This window comes from Saimiri boliviensis, chromosome 6 (assembly GCF_048565385.1).
Source record: "Saimiri boliviensis isolate mSaiBol1 chromosome 6, mSaiBol1.pri, whole genome shotgun sequence".
Taxonomy (NCBI): domain Eukaryota; kingdom Metazoa; phylum Chordata; class Mammalia; order Primates; family Cebidae; genus Saimiri; species Saimiri boliviensis.
Genome location: NC_133454.1, coordinates 71,922,680 through 71,947,394, shown reverse-complemented (window position 1 = coordinate 71,947,394; position 24,715 = coordinate 71,922,680). Strand labels below are relative to the sequence as shown.

The window sequence follows — 24,715 nt, the reverse complement described above, 5'->3', positions numbered from 1 at the left end:
GCCTGACTCCGCCCTGGAAAGTCCTTTTGAAGAAATGGCCCTGCTGAGGGGCGGCTGGCTGTGGAGACAGAGTGAGTGATCCTGGGCGCCTGGTCCTGGGGCAGGGTGAGAGAAGTGGCTTACTGGGCTTGCCACTGGGAACCCTTCTCCCAAGAAGCCAGGACGTTTTCATCCTTTCCTCTGACCACACTCTTTCCTCTGCCTAGTCTTTCCCATTCCTGATTGCGTGGTAAACTTCCACTTGTTCTTCACCACTCATCTCAGATGGGCCCCTCCCGGAGGAGCCTCCTTGGCTTTTCCTCCAGCCCCCGCCCCTGCCCCTGCAGTAGTGTCAAGCTGGATTAGAGGCTCCCTTCTCGATTCCCACCGTGCCTTACAGTGATCTCCTTGTAACAGAACTGTCTTTATTGGTGGGTCTCCCTACTCCCTGACCCCAGACTGCCCCCAGTCCGTGAGCTCCTCAAGGGCAGGGGCTGGGTTTGATCCTCTGTGTGTCCACAGTCCCCCAACCCCAGGCTGGACATAGAACAATGCACAGAACAAAGTGAAAACTGCCTCTGTGCTTTGGAATCCACAAAGCCCGCAGAAGTTCTCTTATTTCTTTGCCCTTCACTGTTAAGATTTCCAGTTGCAAAATGTATGAAGCTAGGTCTCAGGCTTCCAGACCCACCTCTGACCAGAGTCATGACATGAGCAAGAGCTATCCTGGGGACCCCTGGGACAGGCAGCCCCATGCCCCATCCCCCTGTCCATTCTCAGTTCATTCCATTCAGCAAACACTGAGCACAGGTCTCCCCAGGTTCCAGGACCTGTGTGGGGAGCTGCAACTCCCAGTGTGGAACAGGAGGCAAAGGCTACACAAATAACCATCACATGAGTCAGAGATGAGAGATAAGAGGCCTGCGTAGTGGCTCACACCTGTAATCCCATCACTTTGGGAGGCTGAGCTGGGAGAATCGCTTGAGCCCAGGAATTTGATACCAGCCTGGACAATATGGTGAGACCCACTGTCTCTACCAAAAATTAAAAATCAGCCAGGTACAGTGGTGCATACCTAATGAACCAGCTATTTGGGAGGCTGAAGCGGGAGGATCCCTTGCCACTGTGAGCCATGCTTGCGCCACTGCACTCCAGCCTGGGTGACAGAGCAAGACCCTGTCTCCAAAGAGAGAGAGAGAGAGAAGATGGAGGCTCAAGGTAGGGAGAGGTCTTTGCCCTTGAAAAGACCTGGGGCTTGGCCTTAGAAGCTCCCAAGCAATGGGTCCCATTACTCATTTCCCCATTCAACACATTTATTGAGCCTCTACTATGCATCAGGCCCAATGGGAGGTAGGAAGTAAGAGAGAAAGAGGTCCTGCCCTCAGGGAGCAGATACACAAGGAAAAGGTGGTTATAATACTAGGAACTGAGGCTGAGGGGACTTGCGAGCCTGTCTGGGGCTCCTATCACCAGGAGGCTCTGGGATCAGCCTGCCTAGTGCATCTGGAATATTGTACAGGCTCCATTCTCCGCCGCTGGAAGCGAAACTGGTTTGCCCTGTGGATGGATGGAACCCTGGGATACTACCATGATGAGACAGCACAGGACGAGGAGGATCGTGTGCTCATCCACTTCAATGTCCGTGACATAAAGATCGGCCAAGAGTGCCACGGTGAGCAGAAGCCCCTTCCTCTGTGGCACTGTGACTGTGGGCAGAGCCCTCCCCCTGTGTCTGAGAATACCTGCAGTTGGAAGCCTCTTTGCAGCTTTCAGAGGCATTTCCCAGATGTTGCTTCTAAGCCTCTGTCAACTCCAATTCAGTTTGGTGTGAGTTAAGAAATAGGTCCTTGGCTATATGTGGTGGCTTATGCCTGTAATTTCAGCACTCTGGGAGGCTGAAGTGGGAGGATCACTTGAGGTCAGGGGTTCTAGACCAGCCTGGGCAACATAGCAAGACCCTGTCTCTGAAAAAAAAAAAAAAAAGAAAAAAAAAGGTTAGATGTGGTCACATATGCCTACTTGGGAGGTCAAGGCAGGAGAAGTGCTTGAGCCCAGGAGTTCAAGGCTGAAGTGAGCTATGATCCCAGTACTTTGAGAGGCTGAGGCATGTGGATCACTTGAGTCTGGGAGTTCAAGACCAGACTGGGCAACATGGCAAAACCCCATCTTTACCAAAACAAAAACAAGGAAAAGTGAGCCAGGTATGGTAGCGTGTGCCTGTGGTTTCTACTCAAGAGGCTGAAGTGGGAGGATTGCGTGAGCCTGGGAGGCAGAGGCTGCAGTGAGTGTTCATGGTACTGTACTACAGCCTGGGGGACAGAGCTAGACCAAGAAAGAAAGAAAGAGAGAAAGAGAAAAAGAAGAGAGAGAGAAGAGAGTAAGAGAGAAAGAGAAAGAAAAAAAGAAAGAAAAAGAAGAAAGAAAGAGAAGAAAGAAAGATAAAGAAAGAAAGAGAAATCAGTCCTTTAGTGCCTTTCTCCTCTGTGCTGTGTCTCAGAGGTGAGTCAGGAACAGTTCCTGCCCTCCAGGCACTAGTTACTGGATGAAGATGAAATGAAATTAGGAGGCTCAGAGTAGGGAGCGAAGTGGCCCAGAGTCACAGCAAATCTCCACATTCCTCCCCCAAGGGCTCAGGCCACAGTTGTAACAGGGTAACTGAGGGATGTATGCTGAGGGAAGTGTCAGCATGGAAAGGTTGGAAGGTTTGGAACTGTAGAGTAGAATCCCTGAGAGAGTATATGGGATCGGAGGAGGTTGGCAGTGGCCAGTAAACAGCCCAAAGAAGTCAGTTCCTATTCTTGTTCCTGGTTTACTGGGGGGACCTGGGGCTTGTGCCTGTGGAAACCCATATATATGTGTCTGCTTCCAGATGTGCAGCCCCCAGAGGGCCGGAGCCGGGATGGCCTGCTCACCGTGAACCTACGGGAAGGCTCCCGCCTGCACCTATGTGCAGAGACCAAGGATGATGCCCTGTGAGTCACTCCCAGGAGAGGATGGGGTGGAATCTCGGGAAAGTGACCAGGCACCCCCTTCTCATTGGGCCTTCCGACTCTCTGACAGTAGGAAGAGGGCACTAAAGCCAGTCGGCAAGGGTGTCTCATTGGAGGTGGGTGGAGTGAATATGGAGGGCTCACGGTGATTGGCATGGCACACAGTGGACTCCTCATGCAGTCTCAGATGAACTTGGGATTGCTGAGGGGAGGTGTGCACACCTGCCTCAGGTGTCTGGTTCCTGGTCTTTAGCAGCCTCTGTGTGAGCCCTCACCTGAGTGTTGCAAAGCAGCAGGGCAGCCTAGTGGCACCCTTGCTCCCCTCTGAGAAGACGCCCTGCCCTTCTGGTGGACTCTGATCTGAAGGGTATCCCCAGACCTGCCTACAAAGGCAGTCAGCTATGTCCCAGGCAGGGGTACCCCAATGTCAGATGCATATCCACATGGCCAGCCTGGGTGTGTCCTCCTCAGGCGCCTGCTAACTCACATACCATCCCTTCCTACCCTCTGGCTGAGGGGTGCATGGCCTTTGCGCTGGAGGAGAGTGAAAGAGATGGGTGTGTGGGAGTAGGGAAGCTGAGCTCCAGGCAGACAGCACAGAGCCGCCTTGTCCAACCCAGCAGGTGCCATGGCAACCAACAAAGGCCCAATTGTCCTGTGTCTGCTGGGCCTTCCTGGGGCTCTGGGGTCAGAGCTTTGGGAAACTGTTTTGTTTGTAGATTTGGGGTGTGGAGGGGGGCTGTGGCTAGAGCACCCACCCAGGAGTGTCAGAATCTGACATCCTCTGAGAGACCACCCAAGCCCCACTGTCTACTGTGTAGATGAGGAAACTGGAACTTCTAGAGACAAGAAGAATGAAATTAGGCTTACTTAGTGTTTCATCCATGTGACTGGAGCAGGGGAGGGGTCACCTTTGTCTTCCTGAGGGAGACAAGAGATCTCTCTTTTCATGAGAGACTGGGGCTTGAGGCTGGGTTGGAGAGGAAAATCTAAAATGTGGGGGCCCAATTCCCCTACCCCTGAACTCCTTCCTCATGCTCTGGTGGGATTTGCTTTGCAGAGCATGGAAGACAGCGCTGCTGGAGGCAAACTCCACCCCGGTGAGTCCCCCATTCTCTCCCCCTCTCCCCACCACCTCCATGTGCCATGGAATCATGAGTGACTCAGACTCGGTCTCCACCTGCCGGAAGTTCTCAGTCTCATGTGTTTGTGCAGACTCTGATGCCTAAGTCCCAAGTGGGAAAGGATAGGGGACAGCCAACTGGTGCTCAGAGGAGAGAGAGAAGCCTCCATGGAGACTTGTTGGAGGGAGTGGCATGTGAGCTGGGGAAAAGGAACTGTCTTTTATCGAGCAACTATTATGTGCCAGGCGTGGTGCAGGTACCATTCCAGCTGCTCCTCACAACGGTCCTGTGAGGTTGGGGTTATTGTTCTCTCCCTGTAAGACTGAAACTCATTCATCAGCACAACAAAGATTTAGTGAGCTCCTACTATGAGCCAGGTGCTCTGCCAAGTGCCAGCGATTAGGGGTGAACCAATGGGATGCAGGCTCTGCCCTCCTGTACTCAGCCTAGTGAGGAGCCAGACATGAAATGATTAATTATTCCACTTTAATAGTAATAAGGGCTCTGACAGAGATTTGTAGTGTCTGGCCCTTTCATCCAGGTGGTAGTTCAAGCAAGGCTTAAACCAAGAACTGAAGGATAAACAGAAATTGACTGGGTGAAATGTGTGGGGCTGAGGTAAAGGGAATTCAGCATTCCCTGAATCCCCTTTGCTAAACAGCATTCCAGTCAGAGGGATCAGCATGTGCAAAGGCTCTGACAGAAATTAAGATGTTGGCAAGCTGAGGAACAGAAGGACAGCTGGAGTGGCTGGTGCTTAAGGAGTGAGTGGGTAAGTGGGGAAGGAGGATTGGCAGGACCAGGCCTTGTGGGCTGTATGAAGGATGTTGGTTTCTGCTAAGAGCACCAGGGAGCCATGAAAAGTTTTTGAGCAGAGGGATGGCATGATCAGATCAGGTTCAATTTATATTTTTAAAAAGATACTTGTTGGCCGGGCACAGTGACTCATGCCTGAAATCCCAGAACTTTGAGAGGCAGAGGCAGTCTAATCACCTGAGGTTGGGAGTTCAAGACCAGCCAGACCAACGTGGAGAAACCCTGTCTCTACTAAAAATACAAAAATTAGCCAGGTATGGGTGCATGCCTATAATCCCAGCTACTCGGGAGGCTGAGGCAGGAGAATTGCTTGAACCCAGGAGGTGGAGGTTGAAGCTGAGACTGTACCATTGCACTCCAGCCTGGGCAACAAGAGCAAAATTTCATCTCAAAAAAAAAAAAAAAAAAAAAAGATAAAAAGACACTTGTAACATTTGGCATGTAAACAACAAAGAGTAGTCTGTCAGTTTATGAAATTTTGATAGAGAAAAAAGAAAAAAAAAAGATAGTCTGGCTGGTAGGTAGGGAAAGGATTGTAGAGGGCAACTGCAGACACCTAGAGGCCAGTTAGAAGTCTGAGACACCGTCCAGACAACAGACTGGAGATCTGGACTAAGGCCTTGCTTGCCGAGACAGGCCGATGAGTACAGGACACGTTTAGGGGATGGAGTCAACAAAGCTTGTGACTGATGGAGGTGAGGGTTTCAAGAGCTGTCCAAGGCCCATCTTGGCCTCCACCCCAATCTGCCTGACTCCAGATCTGTGCTTGCTCTTTCTCTGTGTGGCAAAATGGAGGCCCCGCTCACCTACAGAGAAAGTCCACTGGGAAGCAGCAGGGGAGACCTGGATGCATTTAGAAACCCCTTCAGGCATCCACCTGCTGAGGGCCAGGCATCATGCTAAGCCCCTGGCATCAGTGACATTTCATCTTCCAACAACCCTGGCAGGGCAGGTGGGTGGAGGTTGGTATTTAGTCCCATTTTATAGATAAGGAAGCTGAGGTTCAGAGAGGGCAGGTGACTTGTCCAAAGCTTATAGTCTTAAGTCAGTGGAAAAGCCTATCATGGAACTTAGGCCAGTGAGATTCTGAGAGGAGCGCATTATCTGCCGAAGTAACTGCATGAGCAGAGACAGAGAAGTAATGTGTGTGTGTGTGTGTGTGCACAAGTATCTGTGCACATATGCATATGTCTAAGGGCCCAGAGTCTGCTTGGCTGGAGAGCAATTCATGGGGTGAATAAAACAGGAGAGTGACCTCTGAGGTCATCGGGGCCAGCTCACTATGGGCCTCAAAGTCCAGTTGGAGGAAATGGACTTTTCCTGAGGCCTGTACGGAGCAAAAAAGGACTTTCAGCATTGGGGGCTGTGGTCAGATTTTGGGGGACAGACTCAGGCTTCCAAGTGGCAGGTGAATTGGAGGAAGCTGGGAGTAAGGAGGCTATAGCGGTAGTCTGCCGGGTGGAGGGACCCCAGTTGGGCTACCCTGGCTCTGAGCTCTAAAGCTTCTTTATATGGGGTGAATCAGTTCCACCAAAGAGAGGCCGAGGGAAGGAGGCGCAGGCGACCATCTGCACTCTGTGACTCTATGAAGCGACCTCGTCTTTCTCTGCCTGCCCATCTCCTGTGGCTCTCCTGACCCTTCTCTCTGCCCTGACCTCTGTTCTACGTCCCATATTCCACATACACACATTCCTCTGGGCCTGGGCTTACTAGAGTGGGGACGTGTTTGTGCCTGTGTGTTCACCTCTGTGTATATGGGCTTCTCTCTGTAGCCTGTGTGGGAATGACCTGCCCTTTGTCCTCTGACATGCTGCAATTCCTACCTCACTCTGGATGGAGGCTCCAGAAGCCCCTAACACCAGCTTTACTGGGAACACAGGGCCTGGGGCCACAGCCAGGGACGAGGCTTGGGGTGAAGTGGACCAGGTGGGCTAGAGGACAGATGGAAGTCACCCTGTCCTCCCTGGAGATTGGAAACCCCAGCAGCATGAAATAGGGAAGGGTGAGCTAATTCTGGAAAGAGACTACTTGTCCTTTTCTGTGTAACTTTGGCAGTCATCAGCCTTCTCTGAGCCTCCCCCATTACCATGAGAGCTGAGGAGAAAGAGGACACTCCCTGCCACAGCCCAGCTGGCGAAGGGCTCTGGTAGGGTCTGGAAAGAGCTCTGAGTCTCTTCAGGTGTAGAGGGCCTCTGACACCCTCTCCCTCCCCCTTCTTGGGTTTCTGTGGCTTGAGCAGGCCCCAGGTGGAGCCACCGTCCCTCCCAGGAACCGCCGGGTTTGCTCCAAGGTCAGATGTGTGACCCGCTCGTGGAGCCCCTGTAAGGTTGAGAGGCGGATCTGGGTAAGTGCTGGCTCGGCCCTCCCTGCCTCCATACTGGCCACCAGGATGAGCCTCCAAAACCTGGCCTAGTCACATCCCTTCCCTGTGGCAAACATTCCATGGCTCCCTATCACCCACGGAACACCAACCAACTGCTCTGCTGTACCCTCTGCTCCCAGCCACACCAGACCTTTTCCCTCTGCCAGCCTTTGCACATGCCGTTCCCTCTGCCAACAAGACCTCAGTTTCCTCATTCACCTGACAAACTGATGCCCATTCTGTAAGGCCCCACCTCCTCAGTGGGGACTTCCTAGACCACCAGCATCGTCACTCCCTCCCACAGCCTAGTGGCACTAAGGCTTAGTACTTTCTTCATTTTGCCTGGTTTCAGAGCTGGTTTATTCTTGTCTGTGTAGTCTTCCATGAGGCCTAGAACTTCCTCCAAGGCAAGGACCATGCCTGATTGCACTGCCTCTACGGAGCTTGGCACAAGGCTAGGTATATGGCACATGCTTAATTAGTGCTCAGTAATGGGGAGTCTATGCTGACCCTTCTTACACAGTGGAGCTCAGGGAATGTTCATTGAGTGAGCAAAGGAAGGAAGTAAGGAGTGACAACTTCTTTTATAGCAATACTACTACATAGTCTAATTTAGTCTAGGTCTGTCTCCACTTACCCTGAATGCTTCTTGAAGGCAGGATTTCGGTCTGAATCTTTTCTCTGTCCCTGTGCTCAGCACAGGGCCTGGCATGGGGTAGGTTGCAGGAAGGGGCTTAAGTGGAAGAGTACCTGTGATCTTACAGTTAACTGGGAGCTCTTCTTACACAGTGGGGCTCAGTGTGGCTGTGTATCAGGATTGCTTAGGAACTTACAGGCAGTAACAACAAGTATTCATATCCTACCTCTGGATGTCCTAACTTCAGAGATCTAGCATGGGGCCTAGACCTAGGAAACCTGTAGTTTGAACCAGTCTCCTGGCTGGGTGCAGTGGCTGATGGCTGTAATCCCAGCACTTTGAAAGGCTGAGGTGGGTGGATCACTTGAGGTCGAGTTCAAGACCAGCCTGGCCAATATGGTGAAACTCCATCTCTACTAAAAGTACTAAAATTAGCAAGACATGGTGGCAGGTGCCTGTAATCCCAGCTACTCAGGAGGCTGAACTCGGGAGGCAGAGGTTGCAGTGAGCCAAGATCACGCCACTGCACTCCAGTCTAGGTAACAAAGTAAGGCTCCATCTCAAAAAAAAAAAAAAAAAAAAAATCTCCTATCTCCAAAATAAATAAATTGTCTCCCGATGATTCTGATGTGCAGAATCACTAAGCCTAGAAGTGCCTGGGCCACCAAGTTGTATAGATGTGACACTGTTAGATCCTGTGTCTTGGAGAGGTTACCTAACTTGATCAGGGTCACTCAATTCATCAGTGGCGGGTCTGGGACTTCCAGCCCATCATTCTGAGGTATTCTTCATGCCTAAAAAAATAGGATTTAACAGACTGTAAACCTAATAACACCTCAGCTAAGGGGAGTCATTTGTATGCGACCCCCTGATTGGTCAACACTGGTCTTATCCACAAAATAGCTGAGCCTCTGGAGAGGGAGAGGTAGGCTCAAACCCTCAGGTTCTGCCTATGGGTCCCTGGGCTATCTCCACTTGTTGCCAGGTGACTTACAGGAGTTTACTTCTGGGCCTCCCATATCTGAAGAGTAAAAACAGGTGCCCTAGAGGGACATGGGATGCTCCACCCTCTCCAGGGCCTCCCAAGGCCACTGTCTCACTGTGCAGCAGCAGGGCAAGGTGGAGACCCTGAAACTCAACTTCCCCACCAATAAAATTGGATCTGAGAACTTAGATCCCTCCAGCCCCTTTTGGACTTGAAGCCTGGATTCTGGCACTGCCTACCAGAAATCCCTATTGGATCACTGATAGGGAGGGAGCACCATAGAGTTCACTGATGTGTAACATTGCTTGTCTGAGCCTCTTACAGTGTCTTGAGACTGTTTGTTTTCCCTGACTTGAAACTGAACTCAGAGTTGGGCAACCTTAGTTCCAGTCTGGCCTTGCATTTGATTCATTGGAATAAATTCAATAAACATTTATTAGGTACCTGCTGTGTTCCAGTCAGATCTGATTAGACCCAGTCTCTGCCCTCACAGGTGTCTCCTGGTCTGATGGGAGAGACGTACATTCACAGGTACACAATGGCTTCAGCATGATTGGTGCTGTGATGCAGAGATATCCAAGGGCTGTGGGTGTCCAGATGGGAGAACCTGAGGTTCAAGGAGTGATGCTTGAGTTGAGTCTGAAACACAGGTTGGGTACTTGAATGAGAAAGGTGAGAAGCACATCCCTATCAAGGAAAATGGCATGATACTTGAAATCACAAGGTGTGCTTAGAGACCTTCCCCTTACCACCAGACTTCTTGAAAGAGATGTCATGACACGCATATTGCATCCTTCATCTCTCAGCCTTTTTTCAACCCTTCATAGCTTGGTTTTTCCTACTCAGCAACTCCTCTGAAAAGTTTTTTCAAGGTCACTCACAGCTTCCAAGTTGCTAAAACCAGTGACCTATTCTCTTGGCATTGGGCAAAAGAATGGACAGAAGAACATATTTAGAAGGTAAAATCACAAGACCTGCTGACTGGTGTGTCAAAAGTGAATGTGCAAAGACAAGGGCAACAACCTGCTTTCTTTCCTTCTTTCTTTTTCTTTTTTTTGAGACAGGATCTCCCTCTGTTGCCCAGGTTGGCATACATGGTGCAAATGCTGCTCACTGTAGCCTCTACCTCCTGGGCTCAATCGATCCTCCGGCCTCAGTTTCCCAAATACCTGGGTCCATGGGCATGCACCACCACACTCAGCTAATTTTTTTTTTTTTTTGAGACGGAGTTGTGCTCTTGTTGCCCAGGCTGGAGCACAATGGCACAATCTCAGCTCACTGCAACCTCCACCTCCTGTTTTCAAGCGATTCTCCCTCCTCAGCCTCCTGAGTAGCTGGGATTACAGGCATGCACCACCACACCTGGCTAATATTGTGTTTTTAGTAGAGATGGGGGTTTTTCCATGTTGATCAGGCTGGTCTCTAACTCCTGACCTTAGGTGATCCGCCCACTTTGGCCTCCTAAAGTGCTAGGAGTACAGGCATGAGCCACTGTGCCTGGCCTCACTCAGCTAATTTTTAAATTTTTTGTAGATACAGGTTCTTGCTATGTTGCCCTGACTGGTCTTAAACTCCTGCATTCAAGCAATTCTTCTGCCTCATTCTCCCAAAGTGCTGGAATGACAGGCATGAGCCACTGTGTCTGGCCTTTCTTGATATGAGTGCATGGTGATGGCGTGTACTGAGAAAAGCATTTATGAGGCTGAGCACTTTGGGAGGCTCAGGTGGGCAGATCACCTGAGGTCAGGCTGGTCAACATGGTGAAATCCTGTTTCTACTAAAAATGCAAAAAAATTAGCCAGGTGTGGTGGTGGGAACCTGTACTCCCAGCTACTTGTGAGGCTTAGGCAGGAAAATTGCTTGAACCTGGGAGGCGGAGGTTGCAGTGAGCCGATACTGTGCCACTGCACAACAGCCTGGGCAACAAGAATGAAACTGTCTCCAAAAAAAAAAAAAAAAAAGGATTTATAAGAAGAGCAGCAGGTTTAACATATGGAGAAATGTTGCAATCACCTTGAGATGAGTGGAGTTTGAGACACCTGGACTTCTAAGGGGAGCTGGACTGTTCAGTTGTGAATCCTGGTTAGAGAGAGACATAGGATGGAAGAGGGCTAAGAGGAAAGATCCAGAAGAGTAGGGGATCATAAGCCCTCTCCAGGTCTGCTTCCTCATGGGTAAAATGAGGGGTGTGGAGCTTCCATTTAATTCAGCACATAGTTCTTGGCTCCTGATATGCACTAGGCCCTGCTGGTGACACGAACGAATCAGAGTCCTCACCTAGAAGTAGCTTGCATTTGGGCTGCAAGAAAGGCAAAGAGAAAGGATAGCAACAAGAGGCACAAGCAAAGTCCAGAGAATTCAGGAAAAAAAATCATTCTTCCTGAGATTAGGAGCTTCCTGGAGTGGAGTGGGTGACCTCTGAGCTAGGCTTTGAAGGGTTGGTGGAAATCTAATGGGAGAAAGGGAGGGCAGGAAGTACATTCCAGAGAGAAGACTGACCATTGTCTGAGCCTTAGTCCCCAACCCTATGGCTATGTGGAGCTAATACCTGCTTTAAGGATTAGAGGCAGTAACACATGTGATCACTTCCTTCAGGACCTGGTACATAGTGGGTGCTCGATAATCGTTACAGCCTAGTGCAACCTAACAATTTTTGGTCATTGATGGACCACATATACAATGGTAGTTCCATAAGATTTTAATGGAGCTGAAACTTTCCTATCACCTAGTGATGTTGTAGCTGTCATAATGTTGTAAGGCAATGCATTATGATTTCTATGTTTATATATGTTTAGTTAGATGCACAAATGCTTACCATTGTGTTACAGTTGCCTACAGTATTCAGGACAGTAGCCTGTAGTACAGGTTTGTAGGCTAGGAGCAATAGGCTATACCACATAGCTTAGGTGTGTGCCATCTAAGTTTGTGTAAGTACACTCTGATATTCACATGACGACTAAAATTGCCTAAGGATGCATTTCTCAGACTGTATCCCTGTTGTTTAAGAGATGCATAACTGTTTTTTAGTTACTTCTCATCCCTATCCTTCCTTTCCCTTCCTTCCTCCCCAATCCCTGTTTATTTCCCGGGCCTGGGGCTTGGCCATGTTCCCCTCCTTGTGAGCAGTAGACCTGGGTCTCTCAAAGTGGGATCATTATAGAGCTGCTAGCAAATATTAGACTATGAAGAGAAGTTGGGAGCCATGGAGAATTTTTTGAGCTAGGTGGAAGGCCAGGGTAGGAGAATGGGCATCTCTGGGAGGTGCATGCAGGGCGGAAGTTTTAGAGTACAAGGATTGTGGACCTTGTGGGGAAGGCCGGGCCTTTCTTCAAGAGATTCCTGGTGGCAGGAGGCCCATTTCTAAACTGGGGAAGGCAGCTCCATGGATCTGAGAGAGGCCTGAGCCAGGCATGGGGATGGGGACCAAACCCAGGCCAGGGAGTTCCTGGGCATATGACTTGGCTGGATTCTCCAGGTGCGCGTCTACAGCCCATACCAAGATTACTACGAGGTGGTGCCTCCCAACGCACACGAGGCCACGTATGTCCGCAGCTACTACGGGCCGCCTTACGCAGGTAAGTCTCCAGTATACCCCAGGGCTTGCCTCCATCCAGCGCCGTCTCAGCCACGGTCCAACCAGGCTTCATCCTTTTAGTGTGCAGGATTTTCCCAGGCAGAACCCTCCGCAAGCCCGTCCCCATGCCGAGACTGGGATAGCCCTGGGACCAGCATTCCTCTAGAGCTGACCTCATCCCTCCAGGCTGGCTCCTTTCAGCCCTGCGGTCTGAAATACCCATTCCTGAGCCGGTAGCGGCCCCTGGTGGCTATTGCAGGAATGGCCGCCTCCTCCCTCCTCCTAGAGCCTGGTGGTCGGCAACGCCCAAGCGTTAGATGCCACGTGGTTGTGCTCAGCGTTCTCAGGGTTTCCTTGCCGTCCTGCCCTAGCCCGCCATAGTGGACTCCTAGGTTACGGGACGTCCGTAGCAGATCCAAGGCCTAGGAGCCACGGGTGCTCTTCCCAGAACAGGAAGATCACATGAGCAAGGATCTGTTTTTTCGACTGGAGAAGAGGAGAATGGGCTCGGCGCCTTACACTGGGTTGGGCTGCAGGAAGGGAACGAAGATCACTCTACTCCCACCTCTTAAGTCTCTGACCCTCATGTGCTGTCTCCCTCTGCAGGCCCCGGTGTGACGCACGTGATAGTGCGGGAGGATCCCTGCTACAGCGCCGGCGCCCCTCTGGCAATGGGCATGCTTGCGGGAGCCGCCACTGGGGCAGCGCTTGGTTCGCTCATGTGGTCGCCCTGCTGGTTCTGAGACCTGGGACTCAGAGCACTGGCCCCTGCGCTTAGACTACTAGACCCCTCTTCCTCCTGGATCTCACCCTCTACCATCCAAGCCCTGTCCCACTTTGGCCCTATTCTCTCCATTAGTTCCTTCCAGGTTTGGACCATTCCCCCGACTCCCTACCCTCACTTCCCACATGGGAAGAAGCTATCATCCCAGGTACAAACATAGCTCGGAGTCTCCACATCTACTGCCAGACACCCCCAAAATCTGTTAAAGACATTTATGGATAAAGTTTCTCTAAACACACCAGGGCACAGCAAATACAACTTCATTTGGCTTGGAGTTCCCCAGGTGCTGTAGAGACGACATGAACCCGGCTCTCAGGGCTCTCTGCTCTCTCCTCAGGGAGCTTGAGGCCTGGTAGGGAGAACAGGAGTAAACAAGCACTTGATAAAGCTGCAGAGTTATCAGTCCTTTGACAAGAACAGGTGGGGCAGGGAGCAAGGCAGGTAGGCTGGAAAAGACGGTTATTGGCAAGTGTGCAGAGCCATGAATGTCATCACATGTCCAAGGAATTAAATGGGAGTTCATTTGGGCTGGGGTGGAGCCTTCAGGCTAAGGAGGTTCCTGGGTGAAAGGGGAGATGTGAGCCTTCTCTGGAGGGAAGTTTCATGATTGCAACTATCATGAATATATTGCCTGTTTTGTTAATAACACATGCGCATACCCAAAACACCCCTGAGTTAAGTCCCATCCTTCCCACAACCAGCTTCCTGGGTACCCATGCTAACAATTGAGCTGAACTTGGGGGCCCCTGGTTGGGGAACAGGTGAGTTCTATTTGAGACTTCTAGCCCTAGAAAGCTGCCTACATCCAGAAATGCCTCTCATACCAGGAGCTCAGCCCTCTTTTCATAGCTGTGACTGTCACCATCTCAGGCTTTGTCTCATCCTTCATTCTGAGGGAGATGGCAGTGTTCTCCTTTGAGGCCTGATCCACCTTTACACCAGCCCAGGAAGCCCCCATGTGTGCCTGCCCTCAGGTGGTCCAGCAGTTTCCCCCTTTGGTCCCCTTCCAGTCTCTTCCCATCTTCTGTCCCAATCCCCAATGGAAATGCTAACATCCCTGCCTGGTAGCCAAAGTAGCCCACAGAAGTTCCCCTGGAAATGGGGGCTCCATTAGTTCTGCTGCAGAGAGTAATAAAGATTTGGTTGGCTCTAGAACTGGCTGTGGCTTGCTTTGTTCCCCCAGGAGGCCCTGTCTCCCTCTCCATGACACAGCAGCTACTAGTGCCTTCTCTGGTCTAGTAAAAAAAGAGTGTGGATTTTGAGATCAGGTGGAACTGTGACAGCATGTTAGCTGAGTCATTTGAGGCAAGTCAACCTTTCTGGATTTTGTTTTCCCTAAACTTAAGGTAGCTGGTTGAAGCTGACCATTCCTGAAGGCTCAAGAGGAGAGACTACCTTGGAGTCTGTTGTCTGAGCTGATGGATGATCCAAGCCAGGTTCTGCCTGCTTTCTGAGAATACTGTGATGTTGGGGTCTTTTCCAGTAGGTTCCGATCCTTCTAGAGTTGAATCAATGAGTTGTTCTCATAGAACACCAGGTGGCCAGGGAAGGAAACACCACCCTCCTGCATCAGGCCTCTTGAAGCTGTAAGAGAGAACCCCCCTGCTCAAACTGATTTAAGTCAAAGATAAAACATTGAGCCACATAACTGAGAAGTCCAAGAGCTGTGTGATCCAGGGCCTCAAACAGTGTCACTTAAGACATTGCTTTGTTTCCATCTTTACACTTGCAGGGTTGGCTCATTTGGAAGCTGCAGTGATGTTCAGCAGCTCCAGGCTAATGCCCTTCTGAGTTCAAGTCCAACCAAGAGAATTTCTCTTACTATAACAGTGTGACTGAAAGTCCTGGGCCTTGTGGACATCAGTCTAAATTAGGTCCTGTGGCCATCCCCACATCAACCCCAGTGGCCTAGAAAAGGATGGTCTAAAATAATAGGGCTTACAGCATGGGTGGGGTGGTGTCCTAAAGGAAATTTAGGGCACTGTTCCCAGAAGTAGGATGAATAGATGAAAGCTAGTTGGCAAAAATATCAGGTATCCACCTCAGCCACAGTTCCAGAGACACCAACTTAGAGGGGAGACATATATATAAACAGCAATGACTGAATGAGGTTACAGAGGAATGTGGTGCAGTTGGAACTCTGAAGAGGAGGCATACAACTCTGCCAAGGAACTAGGAAAAGCTTTGGGACAGTAAGTGGAAATTTAGTCTGAACCTTGAAAAATGAGTAGGAGTTTGCCAATCTGAGAAAGGAGGGCGAGCTTTCTACACGGAAAAAACAGATGGAAGAAATGGTATGAGCAAAGGCCTTAGAGGCTTGAGAGCACCAAGAAGTTCAGGAACCAGTCTCATATTACAGCAGGTTGCATGGTGAGAGGTGGTGGATTAGGTCAAGTGATAAAAAACCTCATGGGACAGTCTAGCGAACACAGGGCATAGTCCAGTACGTGGCACCAGCTTAAGGACAAGCATGGATGCAAGAAGGAGCCTCGAGAGGACCAAGGTCTGTCAGCATCTGTGCAGTCAGAGGTCACATACCCTGGATGTCACAAGGCCTATACTGTGTTCAGGGGACCCAGCAGTGCATCAAACCCAGTCCCTGATTTGGAACCTCAGCTTTAACTTTTTCTTTTCTTTTCTCTCCCCTCCCCTCCCTGGCGGCAACCTTAATTTTTTCTTCTCCCCTCCCCTCCCCTCCCTCCCTTCCTCCATCCCTCCCCTTTAGTAGCATCTCCATTATGCTGTCTTTAATCATTAAACGGTATCAGGCATGCTCCTGCAGAGACATCTCTTAGTTTGGTTCTGGGAATGACCTTTCCTCTTACTCTCGGGTTCAGTCTCAGGGCTTTTAGAAATCAGTATGTAAGAAAAGCCCAAGCTATCCAGAGTCCTTTCCCAGAATGTGAGGTAAACAAGGGCCAGGGAGCTGGCTGGGCAGGGCATTTGAGATCAGACAGAGCTGGAGGCATTGACACTCATTGCCCAATGCTTCTCCTGCTTTATCTCATAGGTCTTTGCAACAACCCCATGGGCCTGGTGTTACTATCCTTATTTTACCTACAAAGAAGCAGATATAGAGAAGGAAAGTAGATTGTCCAAGTCATGCATGCTGTATCAGAATCTGGATTCAAATATAGATCACTTGACCTTGTCCACCACACCACACTGCTTCTGCACTATATCCTGTGTGGCTCATTACGTGGCAGGAAAATAATTCCCAGAGAGGAGACCAGGATCACTTTAAGTAGGTCAACTGTATAACACAAACACCTCTTCTCTTTTCCTTTAACAAATGCTTTCCTGATAGGTTTTGTGGGCAGACAGGGCTGGGAGCTGGGTACTGGGAGATGAGTTAGACTTGGGCTCTACATTCAAGGAGTGTGTGTGTGTGTGTGTGTGTGTGTGTGTGTGTGTCCCGGGCATGGGCACAGATTATGACAACATGGGCCGTGGGAACTGGTAGCCCCCTGAGGCTATAGGGGTACGGAGAAAGGAGTCTTGACTCAAGTATGGATGGAAGTGTCATAAGCTGGCTGAAAAGACAAATGCTCTTCCAACTATGGTCTTGAGGGAGTTGCTAACTTAAAGAGGAAACAAGAACTAAAGCAGCACTCAGTGCTGAGAGTGCTCTGGGTGAGGCGGATCTGCAGTGTGATGGGTAGAAAAGGGGGTCAGCAGGGTCAAACCATCAGGGGCCTTAAATGCCAGGGAAGGAGCCTGAACTATATACTTAATCCCAGGCCATGGAATCTCTCCAAAAGATTTGAAGCAAAGGAAACATGGTCGAACCAGAAGTTCGATCTCATACACACAAACACAGGCAGTTCTCATGGAAAACACAGTCTCAACCCAGACTACATCATCTCTGCAAACTCTCTGGGCAGCCCAGGTACTGCCTGGCCACTCATAGCCAGCTCACTGGGGGTGTTCAACTCCACATCTGTTCCTGAGACTACCTGCCTCCATCAGCCCCTGCTAGAGGAGATTCTGTAGACAATGAGGGTCTGTTGCATCCCGGCAGTGAGCACTTCTCCAAAAGCAGATGTATAACTCAGTCTCAGAACCAGAGCCCTACATCCAGAATACCTGGCTGGAAATGACCCTAGATGCCTTCTAAAACGGATTCCTCTTCCCTCTGCCCCACCCGACAAGGACGATTCTACTGCTTTCTGCCACTCATAGGGACCGGGAGTTCTCTTACCCTTTCCTTTTCCTGCCCTTGTGAGACAGCTGTCTGTGGGACCTCCTTTCTCAGTTGGTGTTGAGATCTGCCTCCTGAGAACACCCAGCTTGGGTCCCAGCTTTACTTCTGACCAGATCACAGACCTTAGAGCAGGCATCCCCAAACTTTTAACACAGGGGGCCAGTTCACTGTCCCTCAGACCGTTGGAGGGCCGCCACATACTGTGCTCCTCTCACTGACCACCAATGAAAGAGGTGCCCCTTCCTGAAGTGCGGCAGGAGGCCGAATAAATGGCCTCAGGGGGCCACATGCGGCCCGTGGGCCGTAGTTTGGGGACGCCTGCCTTAGAGCTTCCCAGAGGTCTGGAAACATCTTAAATGGTCATCAGAAGACTTCATTGTCAGAATCATGGTCCAATCAGTCTAACACCCTTAAACCTGAAGCACAGAACCTTGAGGTTTGACCCTTTCTGGGTTGGTCACCAGCCTTGGGGATGGAGAGAGGTAACAAGCTAAGGCCAGGATATGCTTAGGAAGGAACATGTGCTAAATATAGAAAGAGTTCCAACTACAAAGCAGATGTTAGCCCCTGTCCTCTAAGATAGTTACCTTCTGGCCAGGCGTGGTGTGGCGGCTCACACCTGTAATCCCAGCACTTTAGGAGGCTGAGGCAGGTGGATCACTTGAGGTCAGGAGTTTGAGGCCACCAGCCTGGCCAAACTGGCGAAACCCTGTCTCTACTAAAAATACAAAAATTAGGCAGGTATGGTGGCGGGCGACTGTAATCCCAGCTACTTGGGAGGCTGAGGCAGGAGACTCACTTGAACTGGGGAGGTGGAGGTTGCAGCGAGGCAAGATGGCACCACTGGACTCCAGCCTAGGTGACAGAGTGAGACTCCTTCTCAAAAAAAAAAAAAAAAAAAAAAAAAAAAAAAATCACCTTCTTCTAGTATATTAGTGGGGAGGAAAGAGGCCTTCTCCACTTGCCAGCTGCTCTCCCCCACACCTTAGTCTGTCTGGACCCACTGGTCACTATTTGAACATCTTAGCGAGATTCTCTTAAATGGATGCCTGATCTCTCCACCTGGACACCAAGTATGGGATCAATGGGGATGGTTTTCCTTTACTGCTCTAGTTTTCATTCTCCACGTCACCACCAGCCCCATCAAGGCATGTGCATCAGACTTCATAGAAAAGGTACAGTAACAAAGGAAAAAGAAGGATATGAAAACATAAAACTAAATTATTCCTTATCCCCCTGTAAGGGGACAGGTTTTTAGTTCACTTGCAGAAGTTCCAACTTCCTCATCTCAATCCTGTCTTCTGTTCCTGGCTTTCTCCAAAAACCTCCCCACATTTCTGCCGATGGTGCTTTCCAGTTGCCCCACTGAATAAAGCAATGAATGCAAATGGATATTCCCGATGCAGTTTACTTCAAAATCTCCCTACTGGTAGGACAGCAACATGAATTTTTAATTCTTCCAGCTGTAGACAATTTTTAAATTATTCACACACACATTAAGACAGACATTAATCCTCATAGACAAACCAGTCTAATCTGGAGGTGGCCTATGGACTAAATCTGGCCCACAAATTGTTTTGTCTGATCAGCACATAGTGTTTTCAAAGTTTTAAATTAAAATGGCCAAAGATGCAAAAGACAGATGACACTAAGTACTGATATGCAACAACTGGAGTCTCCTAAACTGCTGGAATGAGTGTAGTTAAATTGGTACAATTGCTTTGGAAACTGATTGGCAAGACCAAGCATATGCATACATTACAACCAATTAATTCTATTCCTAGGGTGCACCCAAGAGAAATGTGTACTTACCTTCACCAAAAAGTAGGTAGAAAAGTGTTCATGGGCCGGGGCTCACGCCTATAATTCCAGCACCTTGGGAGGCCTAGGAGGGCAGATCACCTGGGGTCAGGAGTTGGAGACCAGCCTGACCAGCATGATGAAACCTGTCTCTAATAAAAATGCAAAAATTAGCCAGGCATGGTGGCAGGTGCCTGTAATCCCAGCTGCTCAAGGAGAATCACTTGAGTCTGGGAGGCGAAGGTTGCAGTGAGCCAAGACTGTTCCACTGCAGTCCAGCCAGGGAAAGAGTAAGACTCCATATAAAACAAACAACAACAACAAAAAAACAAATCTCAATTCCTTAAGTATGGGCTGCACATAGATAACTTCCCTCAAAGAACAGAGATGAAAAGGCAGTGGGTAAGAAGAGTAATATATTATTTTTGGAGACAGCGTCTCACTCTGTCACCCAGGCTGGAGTGCAGTGACACGATCCAGGCACACTGCAACCTCTGTCTCCTTGGTTCAAGTGACTCTGCTCCTCAGCCTCCCATGCAACTGGGATTACAGGCACCTGCCACCACGCCTAATTTTTTTGTAAAAAGTTTTTTACAAAAATCTAAGGCTAAAGAAGTATTTGCCATAGACTAAATAATGGCAGAGCTGAGATTCCAAAGTTCATATTTTTTATACTACCTAAACTGGTAATCCCAGCTACTCGGGAGGATGAGGCAGGAGAATCGCTTGAACCTGGGAGGCAGAGGTTGCAGTGAGCTGAAATCGCACCACTGCACTCCAGTCTGGATGACAGACTGAGACATCATCTGGAAAAAAAAAAAAAAAAAAAAAAAAAAAAAAAAAAGGTTGTAATTGCCTCACAGTTCTGTGGGCTGTAGAAGTATGGTGCTAGCATTTGCTTCTGGTGAGGCCTCAAAAAGTTTACAGTAAGGCAAAGAGGGAGCTTTGCCCTGCTTTTTATCACATGGCAAGAAAAAGAAAGTTATTTCTGTTTCCTCATGAGTTCCTCAATTTAATGTTCCAGCTCTCTAACTCAGCCAATGGAATCCATTCTACGATTTATCCTATGTGTTCTGTATCTTTCCTTTAAAAAACAGGGTCTTGCTTTGTTGCCCAAGCTGGAGGACAGTTGTGTGATTAGAGCTCATTGCAGCCTTGAACTCCTGTGTTCAAGCAATCCTCTCACCTCAGTGTTCTGAGAAGCTGGTACTGCAGGTGTGTGCTACCATGCCCACCTAACTTTTAAATTTTTTTGTAGAGATGGACCATGTTGCCCAAGCTGGTCTTAAACTCCTAGGCTCAAGCTGTCCCTTCTACCTCAGCCTCCCAAAGTGCTAGGATTACAGGTGTGAAACACTGCACCTGGCTGTGTTTATCATTTCAACAATTTAAAGCCGGGCGCGGTGGCTCAAGCCTGTAATCCCAGCACTTTGGGAGGCTGAGGCGGGTGGATCATGAGGTCAGGAGATCGAGACCATCCTGGTCAACACGGTGAAACCCCGTCTCTACAAAAAATACAAAAAATTAGCTGGGCATGGTGGCACGTGCCTGTAATCCCAGCTACTCAGGAGGCTGAGGCAGGAGAATTGCCTGAACCCAGGAGGCAGAGGTTGCGGTGAGCTGAGATTGTGCCATTGCACTCCAGCCTGGGTAACAAGAGCGAAACTCCGTCTCAAAAAAAAAAAAAAAAAAAAATTAAAAAATTTCACACTTAATTTATGATTCTAAATTCGTGTTTCAAATCTTATCTCCTTAATATTTATCAGGTCATCTTTAAATTACTGGTTGTCCTTCCCAAAGTACTTCTGCTTCAGATATTCACTTTCACTTTTGAGGCAGTTTTTAGGTATCAACTACATTGCTGTGTGAGTTCCAATTCCCCTGGGGTATAGGCTAGTAGTATGGAAGGCACAGGGGACAAGACTGTCAAGTTAAGGAGAGGAGGGGACAAACTGGGGCAAGGAGTTCTAGTAACTATAAGACCACATGTAATCACTGCCATTCAGTATCAGTATCATCTCCCCAAGCCACAACTTTTTCAGGACCTTGCCTTTATTTCCATCAGCTTATTGGGGCTTTTTTACCACCCTAATATTACTCTTGTGGACACCTGCACTAGTATTCTGGCCTCTGGCCTTCATTTCTACAATAAAGGGTTCAGCTATGGTTGTCCTTTTCTCTATAAAGAGCCAGATAGTAAACTTTTTTTTTTTTTTTTTTTTTTTTTGGCTTTTAGGGCCAAAGGTCTGTTGCAGCTATTAAACTCTGCCATTATAGTAAGAAAAGTATAGCTGAGTTCCAATAAAACTTAATTTTAAAAACTGGTACCAGGCTGGGTTTGGTGGGAAGGACACAGTTTGCTGGCTTCTGTCCCAAGGCAAAGGTAATAATTAGGAGTAAGGAGGCAAAAGCAGAACTTAAGATACTTTTCTTAATATGTCCTATTACTGCCTCCACCAGGGCTACATCTTTCAAGTTGCAGCCCCTCTCCCCTACCCTCCAACAATACCCACATCAAAAAAAAGTCTTCTGACTCCCCAGGAGTTCCTCACATTTTTTGTTATTTTTCTGGATTCCATCCATATCTGGTAGAGGTCTAGGGAGGGAGAAGCATATGCTAATTAACCATCTTGGTAGGAATGGGAAACCAAGTCAATAATTGTTTTCTTTCGTGTTTTATTTATATATTTTGGCAGCAAAATTGTGTTTATTAAAAAAAAAAATCTGGACTATGAACACACTTGACTGCTTTGAAGAACTCCAAGCCAAATAAAAAGACCAATGTTAAAAGCAGCATAACTGGTTATTTTCTTAAAAATACATAAAAAGAATCAAATGCAACAGTGTAGGAAGACAACCACCCCCATGTCAGAAGTCACAACTTCTTCCAAAGAAAGAATATGACCCATCTGCCATATTGAATCAATATTTATTTCAGGACATGCCATGTCAAAATAAAACAAAGAGTCAACCCTTGCTTTTAACAATTATATTGTATTATAAAAGCACTTTACAACTCCATCCCATCTTTAAGTATAAGTTACTGGTATGTGGGCTAATGATTATCTGTAAGCATTTCTCTATTCAGATCCATAATCCAAGTGCTCTTTGAATATTACAAGGTGACAATAAGTGGGAAGTGGAGGAGGAAGAGGAAAGAGAGGGGACTAAGGTTCTCCCAGTTTAAGGTTTTGTTGCAATGAGGGGATAAGGAAGTATGAAGGTATTTTTGTTGTCTTTTTATCTTTATACTGTGTTAAGTAATGCTTACAACATAAATTCAGCAGGCTTTTCCTGAGCTGTAACTCAGAAGTTTTCTTCCTGCAAACAATGTATTTACAAATGTGTTTATTAGCTTACACAGCAATCTCACAATAACTAGTAAAGATTAAAAGGGCACACTCCTAGTATATTTGTTTGCAGTGTTTTAAGGGAAATACATATTGCCGTGGTGAAGCTCTAAATATATTCAACAAAAGATCTAAAAATTGAAAGTTGTTAAAAAATAAAAGGCAAAGAAATAAATATCACCAAAGAAAAAAGATTAATTGTAGCTTAAATATAAAACTAAATCACTAGTTAATTAGACTATACAGATCTAATACAAACCAAAACCAGCCTGAAAGATCCAACATTAAAAAATGCTAAAAAATAAGGCATAAATCTGCATAACATTGGGTTTTATTTCCATTCTCTCCTTTCCCTCTACTATGCATGCTTTACCTGATCTGCCTCTAGGGGCTTACAAGAAAACGGCTTCCGTCTTCATTTTGACCTCAAATGTCCTGAGCAAAGTTTTTGCTATTCTCCTGAGGGTTCTTTTGTTGGTAAGCTTTAGATACCGTTACTTCTACTAATTTAATAGTTTTGATCATAATGCCAAATTTAAATTCTTCCACTGGTTCTTCTGAAAGGAACTGAACTTTTACAGTGCCTTGCCTACATAGTATTTTTTTTTTTTTTAAAAGAAAACCCAAGCAAAATCTATTGCTTAAAGAGGTTTGTTACTATTTTTTAAACAAACAGAATAACTCTTGACATTTTAAAACCTTGGGAGAAACAGTTCATTAGAACTTCATTATTTTACCACAAAGAATACTAAAAACCTGTTCCGAAGCACTTGGTTACTTTTCTCTCCCAGAGTCTAATAAAGCACATGTGAAAGGGCCATTTGTTTTAGTCAGAAATACATTTTATGTTCTTCTACTTACAAGTACTCAGTATGTTCTTTAGGACTCATTTTGAAGATGCACCAGGACCCTTTTCTCATTCACGCACTGCCTACCATGATAGCTGAATTCTGATCCCAAAGAAGATCTAAGTAATTCATATCAGTGCTCAAGAATAATTTTGGACATCTTGGCCCATGGCCTACAGCAAGTGGTATCTGTAAAATTAAAGGATAATTCCAGTGGGCTTGGTCTGACTGCTGCTTTGCCATCTTATTTGTTTTGAGGAAGTGGGGGAGGCTAGGTAAGATACAGGGAAAGGGGGTAAGAGAGATGTAAGAAAAGCAAGGAGAGATCAAGTAGGCTGTGAATATACTGCTTATTAACCAAGCCATACTCATACTGTTGAGATTTCCATCATTTCGAAGTACATTATCATAACATTAAAAAAAGGAAAAAATGTTAAGAAAATGTATCTAATTTTTAAAGTTATCACTGGAATATGCTGTAATATTTTGGCTTTTTGTAAAATATAAATAATGAAGACACTGACTTTTTTTGTGCTTGTGAAGCTAAAAGATCATCTCCACGAGACAGGCAGCGATGATGAATTGCAATACGTTATTACTGAAGGGAAAAGGTTCAAGCCAATATTCACACTGCAGTCAATGAAAGAGTAAGGGGGCCAAAGCAGTGAGCTTCTGAAGAAGGGTTGAAGATGACATGGGAGATTAGCAGGAACAGCCTCCTTCGTTGACTGGTTGCTCCTGAGGCTTTTCCAGTTTTATGTCAATCACTGAAACAAAAGTTAAGGAGCCATAAATGGGAAAGTACAATTTCAATTCTTCCAAACACTAGGATTTCTGGGATGGCCCTTGTATTCCTATTTGACTTCAGAGCCTACACAATCACTATTTTCTACATAGTCACCTCACCATATAAGGTGCTCAAATGGAATAAACTTGCTTGTATCTACTATATGCAACAAGGGTCAGAATGAGGTACAAGCTCTATTTATGGGTATCTATCCTAAGGAACTTATTCTACAGGAGCAAGAAGTGACATGAAGATTATGTTCCTAATAGAATTATCTATAATATAAATCTAAAAATAGCCTATAAGACAGTTCCAGCAGCAGGGGAAACATTTAATAAATATTGGGACTTTCAGGCCGGGCACAGTGGCTCACACCTGTAATCCCGTAACTTTGGGAGGCTGAGGCAGTTGAGTCATTTGAGGTCAGTAGTTCAAGACCAGCCTGGCCAACATGGCAAAATCTCATCTATACTAA

The 24,715-nt window shown here is 47.6% G+C and overlaps 2 protein-coding genes across 4 annotated transcripts in view; one reads left to right on the top strand and one right to left on the bottom strand.

The window, feature by feature from the left end:
• The first annotated feature begins 1 nt into the window (after position 1).
• Positions 2–14,406, top strand: PLEKHB1 (pleckstrin homology domain containing B1). Of its 2 annotated transcripts, XM_074400950.1 has the most exons (7): positions 2–71; positions 1,499–1,651; positions 2,849–2,951; positions 4,030–4,069; positions 7,149–7,253; positions 12,369–12,468; positions 13,074–14,406. In XM_074400950.1, the coding sequence occupies exons 1-7, from the start codon at positions 35–37 to the stop codon at positions 13,208–13,210; spliced, it is 675 nt and encodes a 224-aa protein (XP_074257051.1). In that variant the 5' UTR covers positions 2–34; the 3' UTR covers positions 13,211–14,406. The 2 variants fall into 2 exon arrangements, with proteins under 2 accessions (XP_074257051.1, XP_074257052.1); XM_074400951.1 differs by lacking the exon at positions 7,149–7,253.
• Positions 14,407–21,914: 7,508 nt separating this feature from the next.
• RAB6A (RAB6A, member RAS oncogene family) overlaps positions 21,915–24,715 on the bottom strand; it is a 95,414-nt gene continuing 92,613 nt past the window's right edge. For both annotated transcript variants that reach the window (XM_039470863.2, XM_039470862.2), the window contains exon 8: positions 21,915–24,220. In XM_039470863.2, the coding sequence (XP_039326797.1) occupies positions 24,156–24,220 (65 nt within the window). In that variant the 3' untranslated portion in view covers positions 21,915–24,155. The remainder of the gene's footprint in view (positions 24,221–24,715) is intronic.

Excerpts from the sequence above, each read along its gene's own strand:
- PLEKHB1 (XM_074400950.1), top strand. The coding sequence starts at position 35 with ATGGCCCTGCTGAGGGGCGGCTGGCTGTGGAGACAGA. Across the intron at positions 72-1,498 it reads CGGCTGGCTGTGGAGACAGA|GCTCCATTCTCCGCCGCTGG; the intron begins GTGAGTGATCCT and ends AATATTGTACAG. Across the intron at positions 4,070-7,148 it reads TGGAGGCAAACTCCACCCCG|GCCCCAGGTGGAGCCACCGT; the intron begins GTGAGTCCCCCA and ends TGGCTTGAGCAG.